The sequence below is a fragment of the Pogona vitticeps genome, chromosome 10, assembly GCF_051106095.1.
Source record: "Pogona vitticeps strain Pit_001003342236 chromosome 10, PviZW2.1, whole genome shotgun sequence".
NCBI classification, from domain to species: Eukaryota; Metazoa; Chordata; class Lepidosauria; order Squamata; family Agamidae; genus Pogona; species Pogona vitticeps.
The window spans coordinates 8,213,780-8,233,883 of record NC_135792.1 but is presented as its reverse complement, the minus strand read 5'-3'; the positions used below and the strand labels follow the sequence as shown (position 1 = coordinate 8,233,883).

The 20,104-nt window shown below is 47.3% G+C and overlaps 2 protein-coding genes and 1 long non-coding RNA gene across 9 annotated transcripts in view; 1 reads left to right on the top strand and 2 right to left on the bottom strand.

Moving 5' to 3' along the window:
- CRISPLD2 (cysteine rich secretory protein LCCL domain containing 2) overlaps positions 1 to 2,829 on the bottom strand; it is a 50,100-nt gene extending 47,271 nt beyond the window's left edge. For 2 of the 4 annotated variants that reach the window (XM_072980456.2, XM_072980454.2), the window contains exon 1: positions 2,317 to 2,829. The gene's annotated coding sequence lies outside the window, so the exon portion shown is untranslated. Of the gene's footprint in view, positions 1 to 743; positions 1,121 to 2,316 lie in introns of those variants that run through there. The other 2 variants (XM_078380493.1, XM_072980455.2) reach the window with 1 other exon arrangement.
- Positions 2,830 to 8,013: 5,184 nt separating this feature from the next.
- On the top strand, positions 8,014 to 8,800 carry LOC144584415 (uncharacterized). The gene is made up of 2 exons (XR_013538642.1): positions 8,014 to 8,152; positions 8,613 to 8,800. It is a non-coding gene; the product is annotated as an uncharacterized LOC144584415 (long non-coding RNA).
- A 9,725-nt stretch (positions 8,801 to 18,525) lies between these two features.
- Positions 18,526 to 20,104, bottom strand: part of USP10 (ubiquitin specific peptidase 10) — a 34,333-nt gene continuing 32,754 nt past the window's right edge. For all 4 annotated transcript variants that reach the window (XM_072980821.2, XM_072980823.2, XM_072980822.2 and 1 more), the window contains exon 14: positions 18,526 to 19,651. In XM_072980821.2, coding sequence (XP_072836922.2) covers positions 19,464 to 19,651 — 188 coding nt within the window. In that variant the 3' untranslated portion in view covers positions 18,526 to 19,463. The remainder of the gene's footprint in view (positions 19,652 to 20,104) is intronic.

Here is a 20,104-nt window from a genome sequence, read left to right as displayed (position 1 = left end):
CTGGGCTGGGCTTGGTTTGGCTTTAGTTCTCCAAGTGAAATGAATCAAAGCCACAGCCCGAATTACAAAACTCAAAACCCAGTTTTGTTCCAAATTCATCAATCCATGCAGTCTAATAATCCTGTGAAACAAAAGTTTACAGCCCCCTTGAAAAGGGGCTTAGGAATCTATCCATTATGTTCCCTGCACACACACACACACACACACACCAAACCATATGGTTCTTACATGCCCATAATCAACCATTGGCGGGCTGATTTCTGAGTATGAGCTTCAGTTTAGCATTTAGCAAGTGCACAATCCAAATGTGGGACGACATGTCCTCCAGCAGTTAGCCTTCCTCCTGCAGAAGGCCATTCCATCACATGTAACTGAAGCTGCCACCTGCTTCGCAGTTTACATCCCCGTGAAATGTGCAGGAGGCATGAATGGACGCCCAGGTGCAGGCTTGAGCTAGTGCACCTTGCATGCATGTAGGCCTATTAGTAATAAAAGAAGATAACTTAAAGAGGAACTTAGGCAACAGGTTTATAATACATAAAATACACCTGAAAAGTGGACAGAAATATGAATTAACACCCTGTCCAGATCAGAGTCTGGGAATAAGTCTCTACAAACCTCAGAATGCCCTCCAAGCCAGCATGGCATGCTAGCATTCTGGGAGATGTGATCCAGAAGCATCACTTTTCAAAGCTTTGCTAATAGTGCTGTGGACTACAAATCCTGTCACTCAGCCAGCCTACCTAGCGGTTGGAGATTAGGGAAGTTGTAGTCTAAATGCCTCTGGTAGAGGGATGTGGCTCTTCCATTTAGCTTTTGAGGCGGCCTCCTCTTCAACTCCCATCTCTGCTCCGTGCTCCGAAGGTCCTGCTTTACTCTCTGCTCGGTATTTCAGCCAGCCAGGACAAACTATTTCTGCACCCGGAACCTCTTTGCACTTAAGCATCTCTGATCACATTTCATTTCAGTTTGCCTTCTCCTCCGTTTGGATGCTATTAATGATTTCCCATTGAGGGGGAAAAACCACCACTGCCTCTCCACAGTATTGTATCCTTCTCTGTTTCTCCCTCTTCCGGGGGGAATAAGAAACGCCTCCTAAGTGTAATTCCATCTATGATGTACCAGTTGCAGAAAGCAGGGCAGGCGGCTTAAGACACAGTAAATGGGTTGTAAAAGGAAGGAGGCTGGTGTTGATCACCTTAGGAACTGTGGCTGCCTTTTTGACTACTGCACCACGCAGTTGCAAAAAAAGATGGGGGAAAAGACCAAAGTTTCTATGATGAATAAAAAAAGTAGCAGTGCACAAACTCCATTGATAGCAAGAGGAGAAACCTTCCCTTAAAAAAAATGGGTACCAGATGGATGGGTGTCCCATGTTCAGATTCGGTTTAAGAAGTGTGCCGGGGGAGAGAGAGTGGTGTGTGTGTGTGTGTGTGTGTGTGTGTGTGTGTGTGAGAGAGAGAGAGAGAGAGAGAGAGAGAGAGAGAGAAGCCCGATGAGGCTCAGATTCAAGCATACTGTAATCTTGGGAATCGCTGGGAATCTCGGAGAACTCCAGTGTTTCTCTCTTCACACAGAAGACGACACAAAGGAAGGCATGAGATGCAGTCAGATCTGAGATAAAGGCCAGTTGCCGCTTACAAAGTGCAGGGCCACAGACAGAATACTGCCCATTGACCTGAGTTCAAATCTCTATCCTGCTGCAATCTAACTAAATTAATGGCTGATGTCCCGCCGCTGGTCCCTGCCAGAGTAGACTCAGTGACTCGAAGGCGTTCACCCAAACCTTGACTTTCCACTCAAAAACGGATTCAATCCAACGGGTCGACTCTTAGTTAGGACTAGCCCTAAGATACTGGCCACTACAGTTCGGTGTGGTAGCCACCCGCTTTTGCCCGAAGTAGCCAGCTGGTGTGTCCCGTTTTAAAACGAGTATAGAAAAAAAATTAATGAACCCAGACCCTTGCCCACTCCACCTTAAAATCAATAAATGCAAAACTTCATGTAATTTGCAGGCAGGTAAAAATGCAGTGTCCTTGTTCAATCATTAAAATCTACTACCGGGATGCCCGGCGGGCGAGGAGGCAAAAGACGGTCTCCGTTCATCTAAAACCCCATCTCCCCGGTGGCTTATTGATCTCCGGCGATCCCGCGGAGTTTTCAAAAACCCTTGGTCATAAAGGACCGGGAATCTTGTGAAGCTGGAAGGGGCGGCTGGGGAGGGGGGGACACACATCTCAGCCCGTCCCCCGACTCGCCCAGTACAGAAGGCGAGTTTGTCCCTCCATCCAACGCCAGCCAGCCAGCCGGGCTTACCTTTGCAACCACCCAAAGTGCGGTTGGGGCGATTTATTCCTGCGAATGCTGCCGGTGGAAGAGGGAGCCTGCACCGCCCTTCAGAAAACCAGGAATCAAGCAGAGGCTGGAATAGGAGGCGAGGAACTCCGAGCCGCGATGGGGGAGGCAAGGGTCTGGTCTCCTGCCTTTATACGATCCTCTCTCCACCTCCTTCCTGCCGCTACCCAGCCCTCTTGGCCAGATCGGAAGCGATCCCTGATCCTCTCCTCCGGAGATGGCCTCCCCTTAAGCAATATTAAGTGATCCCCGCCCCTGGCAGCGAGCGGGGGCGAAGGGGTGCGCAAGGGCTTCGATCTGAAAAGGGCCAGGAGGAGGTGAAACTGACCCCCCTCCTCTTCTCCAGCCCCCTTTCCTTAATAGCACCTCGTGAGGAGGGCGGGCGCAGGGGAGGGATCCGATCCTGCCCCGCAGTTGGCCCCCACGCCACCCACCCCCGGGAAAATGGGTTGAGGAAGACGTCGAGGCATGCACACGTGCCGGTTCAGGCGGTGGAGCGAGTTCGCCCGAGGCTGGCACTTCGGGGGAGGAAATTGACGAGCTTACCGGGGGCAGGAAATTGACCAGCCAAAGAATTGATGCGCAGATTAAAAGGTGCAAAGAGATTTCAGGGGTGGCTTTGTTTGGGCTTCGGATTAAGACCGCTGGCAACCGAAATGACTCTTTAGGTTGAATCCGGTACATTGCATAGCTAAAGGGCTCCCCTCACCCACCCACCCACCCATCCAATATTTTCCTGGCGGCTCCGAGTTGCTGTCTCAGGCTGACTTAAAACTCTGAGTGGAGATCTCCTCACCCGCGGAGAATCATCATCTTAGAAGGGCAGAGCTGGAAGGGACCCTCTGGAATCCTCGAGTCCAGCTCCTCTCAAGGAGGGCTGGGTGGAATCGAACTCCCAACCTCTGAGCGCTCCAGCATTTTATCCATCAGTCCTTTTCCCTCCTGACGCCCGGGACGGAGAGGAAGATTTCTTTCCCCACTTCCAAAGGAGCTCAGAGAGACTGACAAGAGATGGAGCGACCCCTTGATTTTGCAAGCCGGGAGCTGCCAGCGGGTGGTTTTGAAGAGAGACCACCGGCGGGTGGCATTGCTCTCCTGCCTTTCTTCCAGTAAGCTCAAGAGGGTGGACAGTGCTCTCCCCCTGCTTCTCCCCAGCTCAGCCTCACAACAACCCTTTAAGGTAGGATAGGGTGAGACAGCCCCCAGGTGGCCTAAAGGGCTTCATGCTGGACTCCCTGGATTGCCTGGATGACAGCCAAACACTTTAGCCTCTGGGCTACACTAGGCCTGCATTGGCAGGCAAGGATGATGCCTATGATAGAAGAAGGCTATCATTTGTTCTTCTTCCCCTGTTGGTCTGTTTCGGCCACAGCAAAGGTAAAGAACTACTGTAGCACCTTCGAAGCCGACAAGTTGAAGTCGGTGTGCAGTTTCCGATCCACCTCTTCCGTGCTGTGTCTGAAGAAGGGCCTCGTCCTCCAGAAAATCTCACAGGGTAACAAATGTCTCGGGACAAAAATTTGTTACAAATATCCATGTCCAGGACAATCACTTTTGACAGTTAACTATCTGGCATGTTGGAACGCGCAACACACCACCAGCAAGATTGCACCCAGAGTTTCCAGGTTCACGTCCTGCTAATCCAGCAGGATCTTGGCCTTGGTCTTAAAGATGTCCTAATACATCTTTTTAAAAAAGCAATTGTTATAAACTTGTCATTGATCCGGAATGTGCCATGGGCTAGTTTTTAAAGTGTTCTAAAACGTCTTTAAAATGACTGATCTTTTTAATATTGTGACTTTTTAAAAAATTACAGTGTGATTTTTGCTTTTAGTTCCATGGTATGTAAAAAAACAATAAAAAATTGTGAGCTGCCTTAAGAAAGGTAGCATAAGAATGAAAGGAAATGGGAGAGTCGTTCAGAGGTTGATCTCAGTTACAGAAAACTGAGATTCTATTTCCCATTCAATCAATACGCCCACTTCGGCTAGTCACTTCCTCTCAGGCCTGGCCTACATCACAGGGTTACTGTGAGACGAAAACGAGGAAGACAACCAAATAATTATATAGTGTTGTGTTTTGGTCAGATCTTGTTGGAGTTTTATTTGCAACCCCACATACTGTCTGTAGTTTGTGTGACTGGGACTTTCCTGGACTTGGAGCAATTGACTATCCTGTGCTAACTAATCATTCCTTTCTACTGAGAATTTTTCCCTTTCTTCAGTCTGTTGGTGTTGGTTGCTTGCTGTTGATCACTTCAGTTGGTTGCTAAGTATGTGTGGAGTAAAGAAAGCAGAATACACAAGTCAGTAATTTCAAGCAACTGTAAATAAATGATTTTGTTTTTAATATTTTTCTCCAACAAATATCTCAGAGTGAGTTATCAAAGCTTTAAGTGCCATTTAATGAGAAAGGGGTGGACTCTGGGGAACTTGTAGCTAGTCTTTGTTGTGGGTCTCTGTACTTCTATTGGATAAGAAAAGGAGTTTTACCAGAAATTCAAAATTCTGCAACAGGACTTTGGGGCAGAAATCTGGACGAGGATTCATGCTACTACAGGAGCAGAAGGGGCCTCAGACACAGGAGGAATGGCTTGTGATATTCTTAAATATCTGAAATACTTGTTCAAATAAAAAAAGCAAATGTATTCATAAGAACATTAGGGGGAGCTCTGATGCTACACATCCCACTTTAACTCCGGATCAATGACAAGTTTATAACAATTGCTTTTTTAAAAAATTTAGTTTTAATCAGAAGATTAACCAGAATTCAAGTGCAAGAGAAGACAGATAAATTTGCCGATCTATTAAGTGAACAACCACTCTTTTCTAAGTAGTCCTAGAATCCTCGGCCTGGATGCTAGTCACTTTTTCAAGACCTGATATAAATATACATACTGATTAGTCATTATGATCTTGGTAAGAATGCCTTTATCTTTGTTCCAAGAGGAGGCTGGGTTCAAGATCACACTTTGAACAGTACAATCCACTGATCAAGAGCACCCTGAGGATTATACTGGATCAAGCAAAAATGGTTGCCTTCTCTAAGACCCCATTTCCCAATAAATGGTTCCCCACCTTGGGTCCCCAGATGTTCTTGGACAGAAGCCTTCACTACGAGCTGTGCTGGCCAGAATTTCTGGGCGTTGCAGTCCACGAATATCTGGAGATCCAAGATTGGGAACCTCTGCACTAGAGGGACCAGCAAGACCCACAACCATGGCATTGAAACAGTTGATGCTCCCCCAACCAGTGGCCTTTAATGGCTTACTGTCTCTGAGCCAACAGCTGTTAAAGCCTGCTGCAGAAAATCAATAAAGAGGTCTGCGTGATCTTTAAGACACCCATTAAAAGATCTACTAAACTGGGAGTTTTGTGGACTCCCATCCATTTCATCAACATGTGCGTGCACACCTTCAAGTCTAGCCCAATATATGGGGACCCTCTCGAGGATTTTCTAGGTAGGGAGTAATCAAGTGTTCCAGCCCATCCTTCTGGTGGGTGGTCTTCATTGGTTTGGGTGAGATTCACACTTCAAGCAGAAGCTCTCGCTTTGCCACCAGGCTGCATTCTAGAACAATAGGCATCACATATGACCCCCCACATTTTTCGGCTATTTTCTTCCACCACCACCCAATCCCAGATATTATACTGTCTTTGCCTGACAAAGAGTCCCGGAGGACTTGGAAACTTGCTTGGCTTGTAACATGTTTTATTTTTTTAGCAGAGCTGTGCAGGCTTGTGGTTTTGGACTACAACTCCCAGAATTCTCTGGCATGAGTACTGGGGATTGTAGTAACTGTAGTAACAAAAACCCAACCACATATCTGCACAGCTCTAATAAAAGCATTACCCAGTCTGGAACTGCCCCTGTTGTGCTAAAATGAAAGCCTTCTTGTGCCTTGTAGGTTTGCTAATACAGTACTGTCCGTGCACAAAACTAACTGGCCAGTTAATACAGATTGTGTGCTAACCACAGACCATCATATTGCTGTCTTCAGATATTTGAAACTCCGGAGGGAAAAGGGAGGAAGCTTGTCTTCTGCTTCTCCAGAGAGGAAGACCTGAGCCAGAGATTCCAGCTGAACTTCACAACAGTTAAGGGCTGGAAAACAGTAAAATAGAAGACGGGCTGGCCTCCAGGGAAGGTTTTTAGACGGAGGCTGGGTGGCCATCTGTCAATGCAAGTCTAGCTGTGGGTTTCTTGCAACAGCAGTGAGCGGCACTAATTGAGTCTTTCAACACTACCCTTCTGTGATTTCTAAAGGAACCATTATGCCCACATCGCTCTTTGGTAATGCTTTTCTCCCTTCAACAACACGGGGGGGGGGGGGGTTAGGGGCGCTGGACTCCCTTGTTGTTCAAAATCCACATATAACTCTTATGCCCCCCCACCAACACCAAACGTAATTACAAAGCAGGAAGAGTTGATTCACACATAGAGACACATACCGAACAGTTCTCTCCACCAGTATTCTCTTCCATAGCATTGACAAACTTTTCCATACAGCGCCATGTATAACCCATGGGGTTCTGGGTGACCAGTATCTATTGAATATTTATTGATTGCTTTTATTTATTGGAATACTTGTTGATTTCTTGGGGGAAACTGTGAATAACCAAAACAGTGCTGTTCAGACCTGTGCAAGTTAAGGGTGAAGCATACATTGAAAGTCGTCTCTGAACAAGGGGGCAGAGCCGTCGTGACTAATGGTGAGCAGAACCACCCTTTCAGGGAGTGAAGCACAGGCCTTTCCACCACAGCAGTGGTCCCTGGATTTTAGGAAAGAAATCAATGGGTTCCTTTACGAAAGGAGCTGAGTCATAAGATAGTTGGCCCCATGAAGAACCGTTGGAAGCTCCTGCTTCTTCTTCTTTTTAATGGAAACATAAATTGGGTTGCTAGCAGACACTGTAATTAATAAAGAAAGGTTACTTACCTGTAACGATGGTTCTTCAAGTGGTCATTCTGTGAATTCACACAAAGGGTTAATACCAGCGCCAGCGTTGGGCCTCTCGGAACGTTTTCTAGCTGCAAGAGAAAAGTAACAATGTTTAGGACTACCCCTACTGCGCACGCCCAGCCTAACCGTCCCTCAGTTCCATTTGTCCGCCATAGGCCCTCGAGTCATAGAGATGCCAGTGACAGACAGACAGAGGGGAGGCCGGGCGGGATTGTGTGAATTCACAGAATGACCACTTGAAGAACCATCGTTACAGGTAAGTAACCTTTCTTTCTTCATCGTGGTCTTCTGTGAATGCACACAAAGGGTGATTAGCACGCTTACTAACCGGATGGTGGGCTGTCACTGAAGAGCCGATGCTAGCACTGCCCTCCCGAATCTGGTCTCCTCTTTTGCCCTCACGTCCAACCTGTAGTGGGTTATGAAGGTAGAGGCATTGGACCATGTAGCGGACCGGCAGATGTCGGGCAGGTCAACGCCGCGGAGTAAGGCAGTCGACGAGGCTACAGCCCGGGTAGAATGGGCTTTAAGTCCTTGTGGAGGATCTCTGTGGTTGAGCTCGTAGGCGAGGGCGATGGTCGATACGAGCCACCGAGAGAGCGTGGACGGCGAGGCCGGGCAGCCCTTCTTTGGGCCAAAGTAACAGAGAAAGAGTCTGTTGGCCAGGCGAAAGTCTTTGGTCCTGGACACATAGAAGGCTAAGGACCGTCGAACATCAAGCATGTGGAGCATGCGTTCAACGTCAGTAGTCGGAGACGGAAACAAAGTTGGCAGGATAAGCGGTTGATTGACGTGGAAGTCGGAGACCACCTTCGGAAGAAAGGAGACGTCCAGGTAAAGCATAACCTTGTCCTTAAAAAATTGGAGAAAAGGTTGGTCATGACGGAGAGCTGCCAGCTCGCTAGCTCGACGGGCAGAGGTAATAGCTACCAGGAATAGCGTTTTTAAAGAAAGCATCTTGACGTCACAGGTAGCCATGGGTTCAAATGGGGGTCTGGATAGGGCATGCAGAACCAAATGTAGGGACCACTGAGGGAGTGGAGGACGAACGGGAGGTCGGAGGTTAGAGAGACCCTTCAAAAACATCCTGACAGTGGGATGGGAGAAAAAGCGGGAAGAGGGAGAGGCTCTGGGCTGGAAGAAGACAACCGCAGCCAGGTACACCTTGATAGTAGAGATAGACAGGTGGAAATCGAAGAGGTAACGGAGATACTGCAGAAGTGTAGACAGAGACACAGGGGAAGAGGCGAGATCCCTCTGCTGGGTAAATTTCAGAAAGCTTTTCCACTTGTAGGCATACAAGCGAGACGTGGAGGGCTTGATGGCGTTGGTCAAGACCTCCTGAATTTCTGGACGATCCTCCACGCCGTCAGATGGAGCGTGTCGAGGTCGGGGTGAAGGACTTCGCCTGCTTCCTGGGTCAGTAGGTCCGGCCACATCGGAAGGGTTACTGAGTCCACAGCCATGCTGACTAGAGTGGGGAACCACACTTGGCGAGGCCAAAAGGGTGCAATGAAAATGGCCGGAGTCATTGAACGTCGGAGTTTGATCAAGGATCTCTGTATCAACGGGATCGGTGGAAATATGTACAAGAGACCCTGGTTCCATGGAATCATGAATGCGTCGCCGAGCGAGTGGTGACCGAGACCTGCCCGGGACGCATACCGGGAGCATTTTGCGTTGTGAGGGGATGCGAACACGTCCAGCACTGGGGTCCCCCATTGGCGGCAAAGGTCCTGGAAGACCAGAGGGTTCAGCTCCCATTCGTGAGTCTGATAATGAAGCCTGCTCAGAGTGTCCGCAAGTGTGTTGTCCTCCGTGGCTACATGGATGGCCACTGGATAGATATGATGACGGTAACACCATTCCCAAAGGAGGATGGAGAGATACAGGAGTGAATGAGAGCGGGTTCCTCCCTGCTTGTTGACATAATGCATTGTGGTAGTGTTGTCCGTCACCAGCTGAACTCCGCGGCCGTGCAGGAGAGGAAGGAAGGACTTGAAAGCCTTGATAACCGCCAGCAGTTCCAGGTGATTGATGTGGAACATGGCTTCCTGTGGCGTCCAGAGGGCGTGAATGGTGCGACGCCCGCAGTGCGCCCCCCAGCCGGACGGACTGGCGTCCGTTGTAACTTGAACGGTGAGACGGAGTGGACGAAAGGGCCGGCCAACCGTGAGATGGGGTGTGTACATCCACCACTGGAGCTGTCTGGTGAGCTCCGGGGTGACACGAAGTCGTTTCCTTTGACTGTCCATCATGGGGTCGAAAAGGGTGAGAAACCAAGATTGGAGCGACCGGAGTTTGAGGCGAGCGTGCGCGAGCGCCGGCGTCGTAGAAGACATCAGGCCGAGGAGGTGTTGGGCGTGGTGGGCTGTCACCCGAGCACCGGGAAGAAATTTCCTGATGGCTCGTCGAATCTTGTGTATTCTTTCTGGGGGAAGAAAGACTCGACCCTTTACAGCGTCCAAACAGACCCCTATGTATTGAACTGTTTTGGAGGGAATGAGCTGAGACTTCTGTTTGTTGACAGTGAGACCGAGATCGGAGAGAAGATACAGGATGAATTTTGTGTCTTTCAGGGATTGCCTTCGCGAGGTGGAGACTACGAGCCAATCGTCCAGGTAAGGGTAAACGTGAATGCCCCTGAGACGAAGGTAAGCTGCCACCGGAGCCATGACCTTGGTGAAGGTCCGGGGAGCTGTGGACAGACCGAATGGTAGGGCCTGGAATTCGTAGACCGTGTCCTGAAAGATGAACCGAAGGAACTTGCGGTGGTCGGGGTGAATAGTGACGTGAAAGTATGCGTCCTTTAGATCTATAAGGACGAACCAGTTGTTCTTTTTCAGCAAGTGCATGATGGACTCTAAGGTGAGCATCCGAAACCGCCTGGGTCGCAGGTAAGTGTTTAGGAGTCTTAGATCGAGGATGGGCCTTATGCCTCCTCCGCTTTTTGAGACAGCGAAGTAGCGAGAGTAAAACCCGCATTGTATGTCGCGAGGTGGTACTGTAGAGATGGCATCTTTTTCCAAGAGAGATGATATTTCTTCCTCTAGTGAGGAATCGAAGGGAGAATGAGTTATGAGACCTAGCGGAGGAGATCTTATAAACTCCAGCTGGTAACCGTGCTGAATAATTTTTAGAGCCCAAGTGTCGTTTGTGATGACAGACCAGTTGTGAAGAAACGGTTGAAGACGGGTGGTAGGTGGTGAATGGGTGAAAACGGGGGGCCGAAAGTCAAAGATACTGTTTTTGTTTCCTGCCAGGTGGCTTAAAGGGTTGGCGGCGATGGGGAGGACGAGGGCGGTATCCCTGATAACCCTGGACAGAAGAAGAGGACTGGCCAGAGCGCTGCTGAGGTAGGTGCTTGTAAGGACGGTATTGCTGGGAAGATTGATACTGTCCATAAGATTTACGCCATTGAGGGCGTCGCTGTCTAGATTGAGTCTGAACAGAATAAGACTTAGCAGTTCTCTTAGCCTTGTGAAGGTCTTCCAAATGGGAGTCGGTCTTTTCGTTGAACAGCCCGGTAGCGTCGAAGGCGAGGCTCTCAACCTTCGACTTGACGTCCTCCATTATGTCAGCAGAACGGAGCCAAGCATGGCGCCGGATAGAGATGGCAGACATGAGGACTCTGGCAGAGATTTCTGCTGCATGTCTGATGGAAAGACGTTCATACTTGGATACCGTCTGAGCTTCCTCATAGGAGTTAAGAAAAGCTTGCCGGGTGTCTTCAGGTATCATTTTCAACCCCGGTAAAAGTTTGAGCCACAACTGTTTGTGATAAGCTCCCAACACAGTTTGATAATTTATGACTCGAAGTAGCAAGGTGACAAGGGAGTAGATTTTCCTGCCGATGAGTTCCAGCTTTTTACCCTCTTTGTCAACTGGGGTAACATGGGCTTTGGCCGAAGGCCTTGAACAGCTTGTCTCAACAATGAGTGAGTTTGGAATGGGATGCTTGAGCAGAAAATGAGTGTCAGCCCCATGAATCTTGTAGAAGTGCTCTGTGCGACGAGGGACATTAGGTGTAGTCGCAGGCTGAGCCCAGAACTCCTTGATGGCCTCCATAACCACAGGCACAAAGGCTATACTGGGGGGAGCGGTACTGTCCCTCTTGATGTCCCCAAAGAACAAGTCCTCTCCCGGAGGGGAAGGGAGATTCAAGTCCAATTTGAGCGTCTTGGCAAGCCTGGACATCATCTGAGAATAAGAAGAAAAATCCTCAGATGGAGAAGGAGCGTGAGTATCGCCAGTATCGGAAAGCACCAGATCACCCGGAGGTAAATCATGCGGTGGCAAGGGTGGGGGTTGCTCCTGATCGGAGTCAGAAGACCGCTCCGTGGACACCTCATCTGGATCAGAGGAGAAGACATCCCTCTTCTTCTTTGGAGGGGGCTTCTCGATGCCGACCTGCGTTGTCGGGGGTCGAACTGGGACCACGGATGGCGCCGAGATGGAAGGGGCCGGTTGCGGTGGAGGGGCAACCGGTACCGTAGGAGGGTGGTCTTTGGCTCGAATAGCCCGGCGTCGGCGTCGAGGGCGGGTCGACTCCGAAGAAGAAGACACATATATGTACCGGATCTTTTTGCGGTACCGGTCTCGAGATGCGGATGTCGACGACGAAGAAGGAGACCGCGAATGGTCGCGCCGACGTCGATGGCGTTTACGACGCTTAGGGCGGTCGGAATCCGCTGAACGGGAAGAAGAGGACCGACGTCGATGCTTGCTACGACGTCGATGAGAACGGTGCTTCTTCTTAGAGCGTTTACGCTTAGAGGATTTCGAGTCCGAGCGATCGCCAGAGTCGGACTGAGTGGAAGCTCGATGCCTCTTCTTCGATCGTTTCCGTCGAGGAGACTTCGACCTCGAGCGGCCGGAGGAAGGGGACCGACTCGGGGAGCCATGCTTCTCCGTGCGAGAACGTTTGCCTCGAGGAGATTTCGACCTCGAACGCACAGGTGATCGAGGTATCTTCTCTCGAGGGGATCTCGAGTCCGAGTGTACGGACGAGATCGACACGGGAGGCGACCCCTGGCCCGCAGGAAAAGGGCTATGTGGGGCAGAAGCGAGGCCAGTAGTGACAGCGACTAACTGGCTCGGTGTCGGGGAAGACCTTCCCGAAGGCGGTAACACTTCAGTACGTCGAGCAGGAGGAGGCGCGGGTGCCTCGGACGAGGCCCCGAAGCGCCTCGACAACTCCTCAAGAATCGGCGATGGGATGGAACCCGAGCTCGGAGAAAGTGGAATGGATGTCATTTTAAGCTGGGCGGCCGCCTTAGCTTTGGACGATTTCGACGGCTTAGCTTTCGGAGCCGGAGGCTCGGGGTTCGAAGCAGGAGCGGCCGATTTCGACGACGCGGATTTTTTCGACATTTTGGAAACTTTAGAGACGACTGACTGAACAGGAGCTGCTCGAGAAGTGGAAGCCATTTCCCCCTCCGAGGGCGCCGTGGAAGACAACGTTGACTCCCACAGATGAAGTTTAAGGCGCTGTTGGCGAGCCTTGAGAGCGGCCTTAGTGAAGGCTTTGCAGTGTGGGCAAGCTTTAGGATTGTGCGACTCCCCCAAACAATACAGGCAAGTATCGTGGCCGTCCTGATGGGGAATTTTGCGGTCGCACACCACACACCTGCTGAACGGCCCGGAAGGGGACATAGGGCAGTAAGGAAACCGAAACGACAAGTCCAAGGATAAGGCAGAGCAGTCCGAAATCAGTCCGAGTAAAGCCAGAAAAAGACACTGGGTCGTCAAGTTGAAGGGAAAAAGCGCTAGGGTAGTCCGTGAGCGAAGCTGAGGTCAAAAGCCAAAAATCAGATAGATAGATCGCAATAACGCAACTAAGACGAGAGGCTCCAAACCGCTAGGCGGAAAAATGGAACTGAGGGACGGTTAGGCTGGGCGTGCGCAGTAGGGGTAGTCCTAAACATTGTTACTTTTCTCTTGCAGCTAGAAAACGTTCCGAGAGGCCCAACGCTGGCGCTGGTATTAACCCTTTGTGTGCATTCACAGAAGACCACGATGAAGAAGCTGTAAATTTTGCTCCCAAATCTGCTTTTTGGAAAGAGGGCTGAAGCCACACCAACTTTTGATGTGAAATTTGAACAGAAAGAATGAGTGAGGTTTAAAGGGTGTGTGCAAGATTCAAAAGCCAGGACTAGCCAAGGCCTATTTGGTTTTTTTGTTATTTAAAAGCCAGCTGAAGGAATCAAACTCTTCTATACTTCTTGGTGGGGAAAATAAGGACAGTAAAACACTAGCAAATAAAGGAACAAAATGTGTCATCCATAGTGCTGGGGGGAAAAACATTGAATTCTGAGATATGAGAAGCTGTCAAGAACAGCATGTTCGTGGTGTATGTAGTAACCCTGGGAAAAGGATTCATAGCTTCTACAGCATAAAAAGTGAAGGTTATTTATAAGCAGAGCTGCGGGCATGTTGCAATTCCACAGGGAACTATATTTTGTTGTGAAGAAGACTTCACTGTGGTCAGTGTGGCGTTCGCCCCACAGTCAGTCATGTTGTTGTAGTAGAACGTCAGTGTTAGAGTACTGTAATGCACGCTATGCAGGACTGCCCTTGAAGACTCTCCTCAAAATTTAACTTGTTTCTAGATGCCACCGCACGACTGCTGTTGTCTGTGATGGGCCGTTCAGAAGATACTATCTGATCTCCAGTGGTTTTCCGTTTGTTTCCCATCTCACTTCACAGCTTTGGTTTTAATGCTCTGCGGTTTAGGAGCTGATCCCACAGACTTCTCCATTTGCGCATGCTTTGCTCAATGGCCGAGGTCCTGTTTCATGCATGTCGTTCACTGACGTTGTCAGGTTGGTACGAAGAGAGGCATCTTAGCTCAGTGGCAGACCATCTGCTTGTCCACAGAATCACAACAACAGAGAACCTCTTTCAGCCTAAGGAACCAATTCAACTTCAGAAAAGCTACATTTCAGGAATGGGTTGACTCCCAAAGAAAAAGGGTGGAACTCAAAATCCTACCTGGTGGTAATCCTTAGGATAGACAGCGCGACCTTTTAAAAAAGAGGAAAATCCGTAAAAGCCTTGGGCAGTGACCAAATGCTAGTATCATGGCCAAGAGCATGCAGCCCTCTTGAGGATGCTCAAGAGGGCCTGGTTGTGACCCTATTATGGCCAGTTTTGGCACCAGAGTCTGAGATTTTGCGCTTTTTTGAGTTGCAGAGGAAACAACCTCTTGTCAGCAACCCTAGGAAGCTACCAACCCTAGTAGAGACAATATGAAACTAACTAGGTAAAGTTTGGCCTGATTATGAGATCCATTTCCAAAGGCTTTTCCTTGCTGCACCAGCAGTCAGCAGTGTTCATAAGTCTACTGCCCCTCGCACTCCATTTTCAGGCGCTTGGTGAAGACTGGGCACTTTAAAGAGGGAGGCTGCAATCTAACCACTGTGGCCGCTAGCGCTTGATACATCTCTTTCTTCAGCTTCAAAACTACCCTTTAAAAATGATCTAAATACCAAGCACTGGTTACCATCTGCCTGTAAATTAAGTATATGTGATCTAGGATATAGAACTGAAGCCTGTCTCCAGTGCATACTGCAACCCTGCCCTCCCTTCTTGCCTTTCTCTATAGGCTGAACCACAGTACTATCCCAAGACATCCTGGAGCAGAAGATGTGATGGATCCACCTCCATTTCATGTACAGAAGCTTGAATGATAGTTCAGGACTGGCGAATTTGGGTGAGTGTAAATATGTGGGTTAGATCAGCGATCCCCAACCTTGGCTAATCCAGGTGTTCTTGGACTGTCTCTCCCAGAAACTCCGGTCAGTACAGCTGGTTGGGAAGTCTTTGGCTGAATTACAGTCCAATAATACCTGGGTTCCCCAAGGCTGGGAACCACTGAGTTAGGTTTCAGAATTCAAAACCCAACAAGCAGCAACCAGAGCTCTATCCTGCAAGAAAGGGAGAATGCCAGGGGACATAGGAAGGGCCAGGAACTAAAGCAGTAGCACTACAGCAAGGAAGACATGGGGCTGCGCACAAGTCCCGCAATTCAGTCTTGAAGGCTATGTGGGATTTCTGAATTCAGCCCAGAGCAATCCATGACCCATTTGATTCAGTTCAGTGCCCCCACATCTGAGTCAGCTTGTAAGCTTCCTTGTTGACTTGCATTGGAAAACCACAACAGCTCACACTTTTGTGGCTTTGTGATGATGTCTCTGAAGTTTGAAGACAGGGTAGATACTAAAGAGGGGATTTAACTCACCAAATTTCAGCCTGCTAGCTGCAGATATTTGCATACCAAGTGAATTGTGACCCATCTAATTTGATGACTCATGATCAGTACACGGAACAATGTAAATCCACTCCTTTCCACTCTAGAACCAAAATCAGGCCATTCTACTTCAATATGGACCTTAAACAAATCCAAACTATGCTGATATGATTCGTAATTTGAGATTTGTCCAAATCCAGTGTGTAGTCCTCGCTTAAAAGTAGCCTCATAGGCAGGGTCTGGAAGAAACAATAGCAAAATGGGTTTAAGTGTCTTATCCACTCTTGGTTATATGGAAGCCAGTCTTCTCTCTCTTTTTATAGGACACATTTCTCCTAATAAGGAGATTCAAGGCAACTCACAGTATTAAAAACACAGTAAGCTATACATCAAAAAACAATTGAAACTAAAACTAATATACACCAAATGATTAAAAACATGTAAAACTTTAAGAACTATCTTAGTTTCAAAAATGGCATTTAGGGACTCAAAGGTGGGTCTTCAGCTGTCACTGGAAGGGTAAAAGGGAAGGGGCCAATCTGATCTTTTTGGGGGTTAGGAAGGTCAAATAGGGGTTCTTATCTCCATGGTGGCTTGTTGGGGTCCTTCTGTTGGAACCCTTGGTTTTTGAAGACTTGTCCTAGCCAGTCTTTCTTGGCAGAAATCAGAGTTCATGTATACTACCCTGTTTCCCCGAAAATAAGATAGGGTCTTATATTAATTTTTGCCCCAAAAACGCAATAGGGCTTATTTTCAGGGGATGTTTTATTTTTTTCATGTGCAACAATCTACATTTATTCATATACAGTCATGTCATCTTCTGGTGGCTGCACAAGGGTGGAGGGCAGGGTTTCACTTAACTAGGGCTTATTTTTGGGGTAGGGCTTATATTACGAGGATCCTGAAAAATCCTACTAGGGCTTATTTTCAGGTTAGGTCTTATTTTCAGGGAAAACAGGGTAATATAAAGTCAATGCACAGACAATCTGTTACAGCAAAGTACTCCTAAAGACAACACACAGTTTGTTCCCTGACAAGGAATGCGGTATTGTGAAGTCCACAGCAAAACCAGAGTGATAACGAGACAGGTTGCTCAACTGCTCCTTGGCAGTCTACTGGCACTGCTGTCCCTGAAAAAAACAGAATTCAGACTTGTCCACATCAGAACCCTCACTCAGTGAGTCTATTGCTCAGTTAAGAAAATTTCCACATTTGTTCTTCTCTTGGCTAGAATTAAACGATGGCTGTGGGTTGTTGTTTTTTCACAAAAAGGGTGTTTTACTTAAGGGGGGGAAGTGCCTTTACACAATGCCAACATATCCTCTTACAAGATTGCTAAGACATCCAATTAGCTAGCAAACCTCAATATGCAGAACTATCTTGTTTTTACTTTTAGACAGGATGTTTCATTTGTAAACACGCAACTCCTTTCCTTTCACAATTTCCCGAAATTCAGTCTAACACATTGTAAAAGTGCCTTATTCAAATCAAACCTCCTTTATAACCAGCAGGATGGACGATTTATAAAAACACAGAGAGCAATTAAAAGGCACATGGATAATTAAAAACATACCAGCAATCAGAAGTGCCAACATTACAAAACCAGAAAGTTAAACTTGACGTTTAGTAAAGGTGCATACCTCACTCATAAAGATAACCACTGGTCAGTAATTAAGAAATTTCTGCCCTTTGGACACACGGTTGCCACAGTGGTTACAAAATACATGTTTGATTAAATGGTCAAGGTGTTCTTCAGTGAGATCTGAGAAGGTAGCGATCAAGACACACTGATGGAGAGCAGGACGAAATGTCAACGCAGGGCACATCAGTTATGCAGAAGGACCAACTTCATGCTAGGGATTATTTGGTAAGAGAACAAAAAAACAAACCAACTGCTAGTCCTAACTAGAATGTTATCTCAAATTATGTACTATCAAGTCACAGCTGACGTACAGTGACTCTAACAGGGCTTTCAAAGTATGTGAGATATTTAAGGAGTAGTTTTACCTTTATCTCCCCCCTCAGTGATTTGCCATGGCTGGCAGAGGATTTGAACCCAGGTGTCTTGAGTCCTCACACTTCCCTCTGTCCATTATACAGCACTGAATCAACAGGGTATGCACAAATTTTAACTACTATAGGATAACTGGCTCTAGATGCCTAGCCATAGAGAGGATCCACTTGAACGCTGAGTAAAATTCTGGGTGATTCATCTCAAAAAAAAAAAAAAAAAGTATTTCTATGAAGTCAATATATTATAGCATCACATTGCCTTACTATCAAATCAGATCAATGCTTTGACTCGTCCAGGGGTGGGCAATGTGTAGTCAGTCCTCCAGACATGGTTGGAAGCTGCAGCTCCTATCAGCCACCCTAATCCATGGCAATGGTTCCTGGTCGTTGTCATAGTCCAACATATCAAAAGACACAGATTGGGTCACCTCTGACTAGGAGTATTTTTTTTCTAGTTGTCCTAATGGCAAGGTCTTTCAAAGCCATAAAATAACTACAACTTGATGATATATAAAATTATCTCCCAAGCCAAGGCCATCAGAACAAACATACCTACTATCGGCCTCATCACTCCCAGGTTATTCTCTGCTAGCTAGAACTCAGCGGGACATTTTGGCTTTTTTGAGCCGCTGTTTTGACCTCTTCCCCCCCCCCCCATTCCACAACGTCTAATGGTCCCTTTGAAGGCATTTGATCAGCCTTTAAACAAGTAGTTTCCACTCCACATCAACATCACAGCATTTACCTTTTCATCCAATACCCAGAGCCTTGACATCTCAACTAGTGGATGGCAGATGTCATTTTGTTTTATACATTAAGATCTCACTGATGGTAGCCCCATCTGAACTCTGCTAATAAAGGGTGCATTAGAAATATTTTAATAAGTAAAAACACTTCTTCGAGCTGAGCCTCCTATGCAAAAAACACTCTGAGAGCTTTAAACCAACTTTGTGACTTTTTTTTTTTATTGATGGGCGACTTTATACTCCTAGATATCACTAGACTGTGTACACTTAGGAACTCAACATTATAGGAGAGCAGACAGCAAAATTAACAAAGCAGAATGAAAGAATATCAACCTTCATTATTTTGCCCATTTTTGTTTTAAAATCCCATGTACACAGAAGCATAAATGCAGTTTTGAAATCTCTTAATAGCAATAAAGTTACAATCACCCATCTATATAGACTAACATTTTAACTCCAAGTATTTTGATCTGCAATGTGTACTTAAGCAGTTTCTCATCGCACAATTATTAAAATGTGAATTTCTTCCTATCCGGAACCAGCAACTCTGCATATTATATTTTTGTAGAGTTTTTTTAAGGACCTTTTTTTTCCTTGATAGACACTGGCTCATATTTATCAAAAACAAAACAAAACAAAACAAAACCCTACTGGGGGAAGATGTACAGGGTGTTTTTTTTAAAGGTCTGTAATGTAAGTAAAGATAAAACATTTTCACAGAAATCTACAAGTTCTGTTGCTGGTGCAGGGCTGTTTCTACTACGCAATTCGAAAGTGGGACGCAGCTGCAAACCCAGTTTTATTTTCTTAGGATTCAGCATTAGCGCAAAAAATACTCTGTGTGTGATTCGTGAGATGGAGTCTTTTAAACCCACAAAAAAGACTTCATTCTGCAAAGTCAATCAATGGGGCTGTTTACAACCCCCCCCCCCCCCAAAAGGAAGTCTTCCTTTTCACTCTATCCCACAGTTGCAGGGGAGGAAGGGAGAGAGAGAGAGAGAGAGAGAGAGAGAGAGAGAGAGAAAGGAGTCACTCAGAAGAGCACTGAAGGTTGGCAGGAAGGGAAGAAGAGTTAAGAGAGCCGGCATTCTAGAAAGCAGGTAATCTGGCAAACACAGCAGAAAAACAGGAGGCTTCAAAGCAAGTCAACTCGGCGGTAGTACAGGAGGTAGGCTGTGCGCTCAGCAGACGGCTTCACCACCTGGTACTGAGTGATCACTTTGACGGCCTGGTCATCTATGCGCAACCAGCCATTGAGACCAATCTGGAAGACGTCTGTAGTGTAATGTCCACCAGTTGCACTGTTTCCATGATGATAGACAACTGTAAAGAGACCCAAACACCCCCAAAGAAAATGAGGGATGGAGAACTTAAGAAGTGGAATCAGATCAAGCAATGTCAGGATAGGTCATCTGTGCAAGGTGTTACTTTCTAAGCCAATTTTGATGCACTAATACGGGCAGAAGAGGGCTTCACGAAGAAGCAAGCAATGCTGTCATTTGCACTGATATAGAATCGGAAACAGTTAAGTGTTACTCCTGATGGTTAAAAAAAAACTTTTCCAAGCTTCAATCCAACTGGCCATCTCTCCTGCAGGCTTTCTCTACCATTAGTTTTTCTCCGAGTCATTTTAGAAAACAGCAGATTTCTGTTATATCATTTATTGGCCCAAGTACACTGTAAATGAAAGAAAATTCTGCCATTCTCCCAAGGCTTCTGGTAGAGAATGTAAGTGACAAATGAGGTCAGACAGTTCTGAAGAACGGGGTGACCATC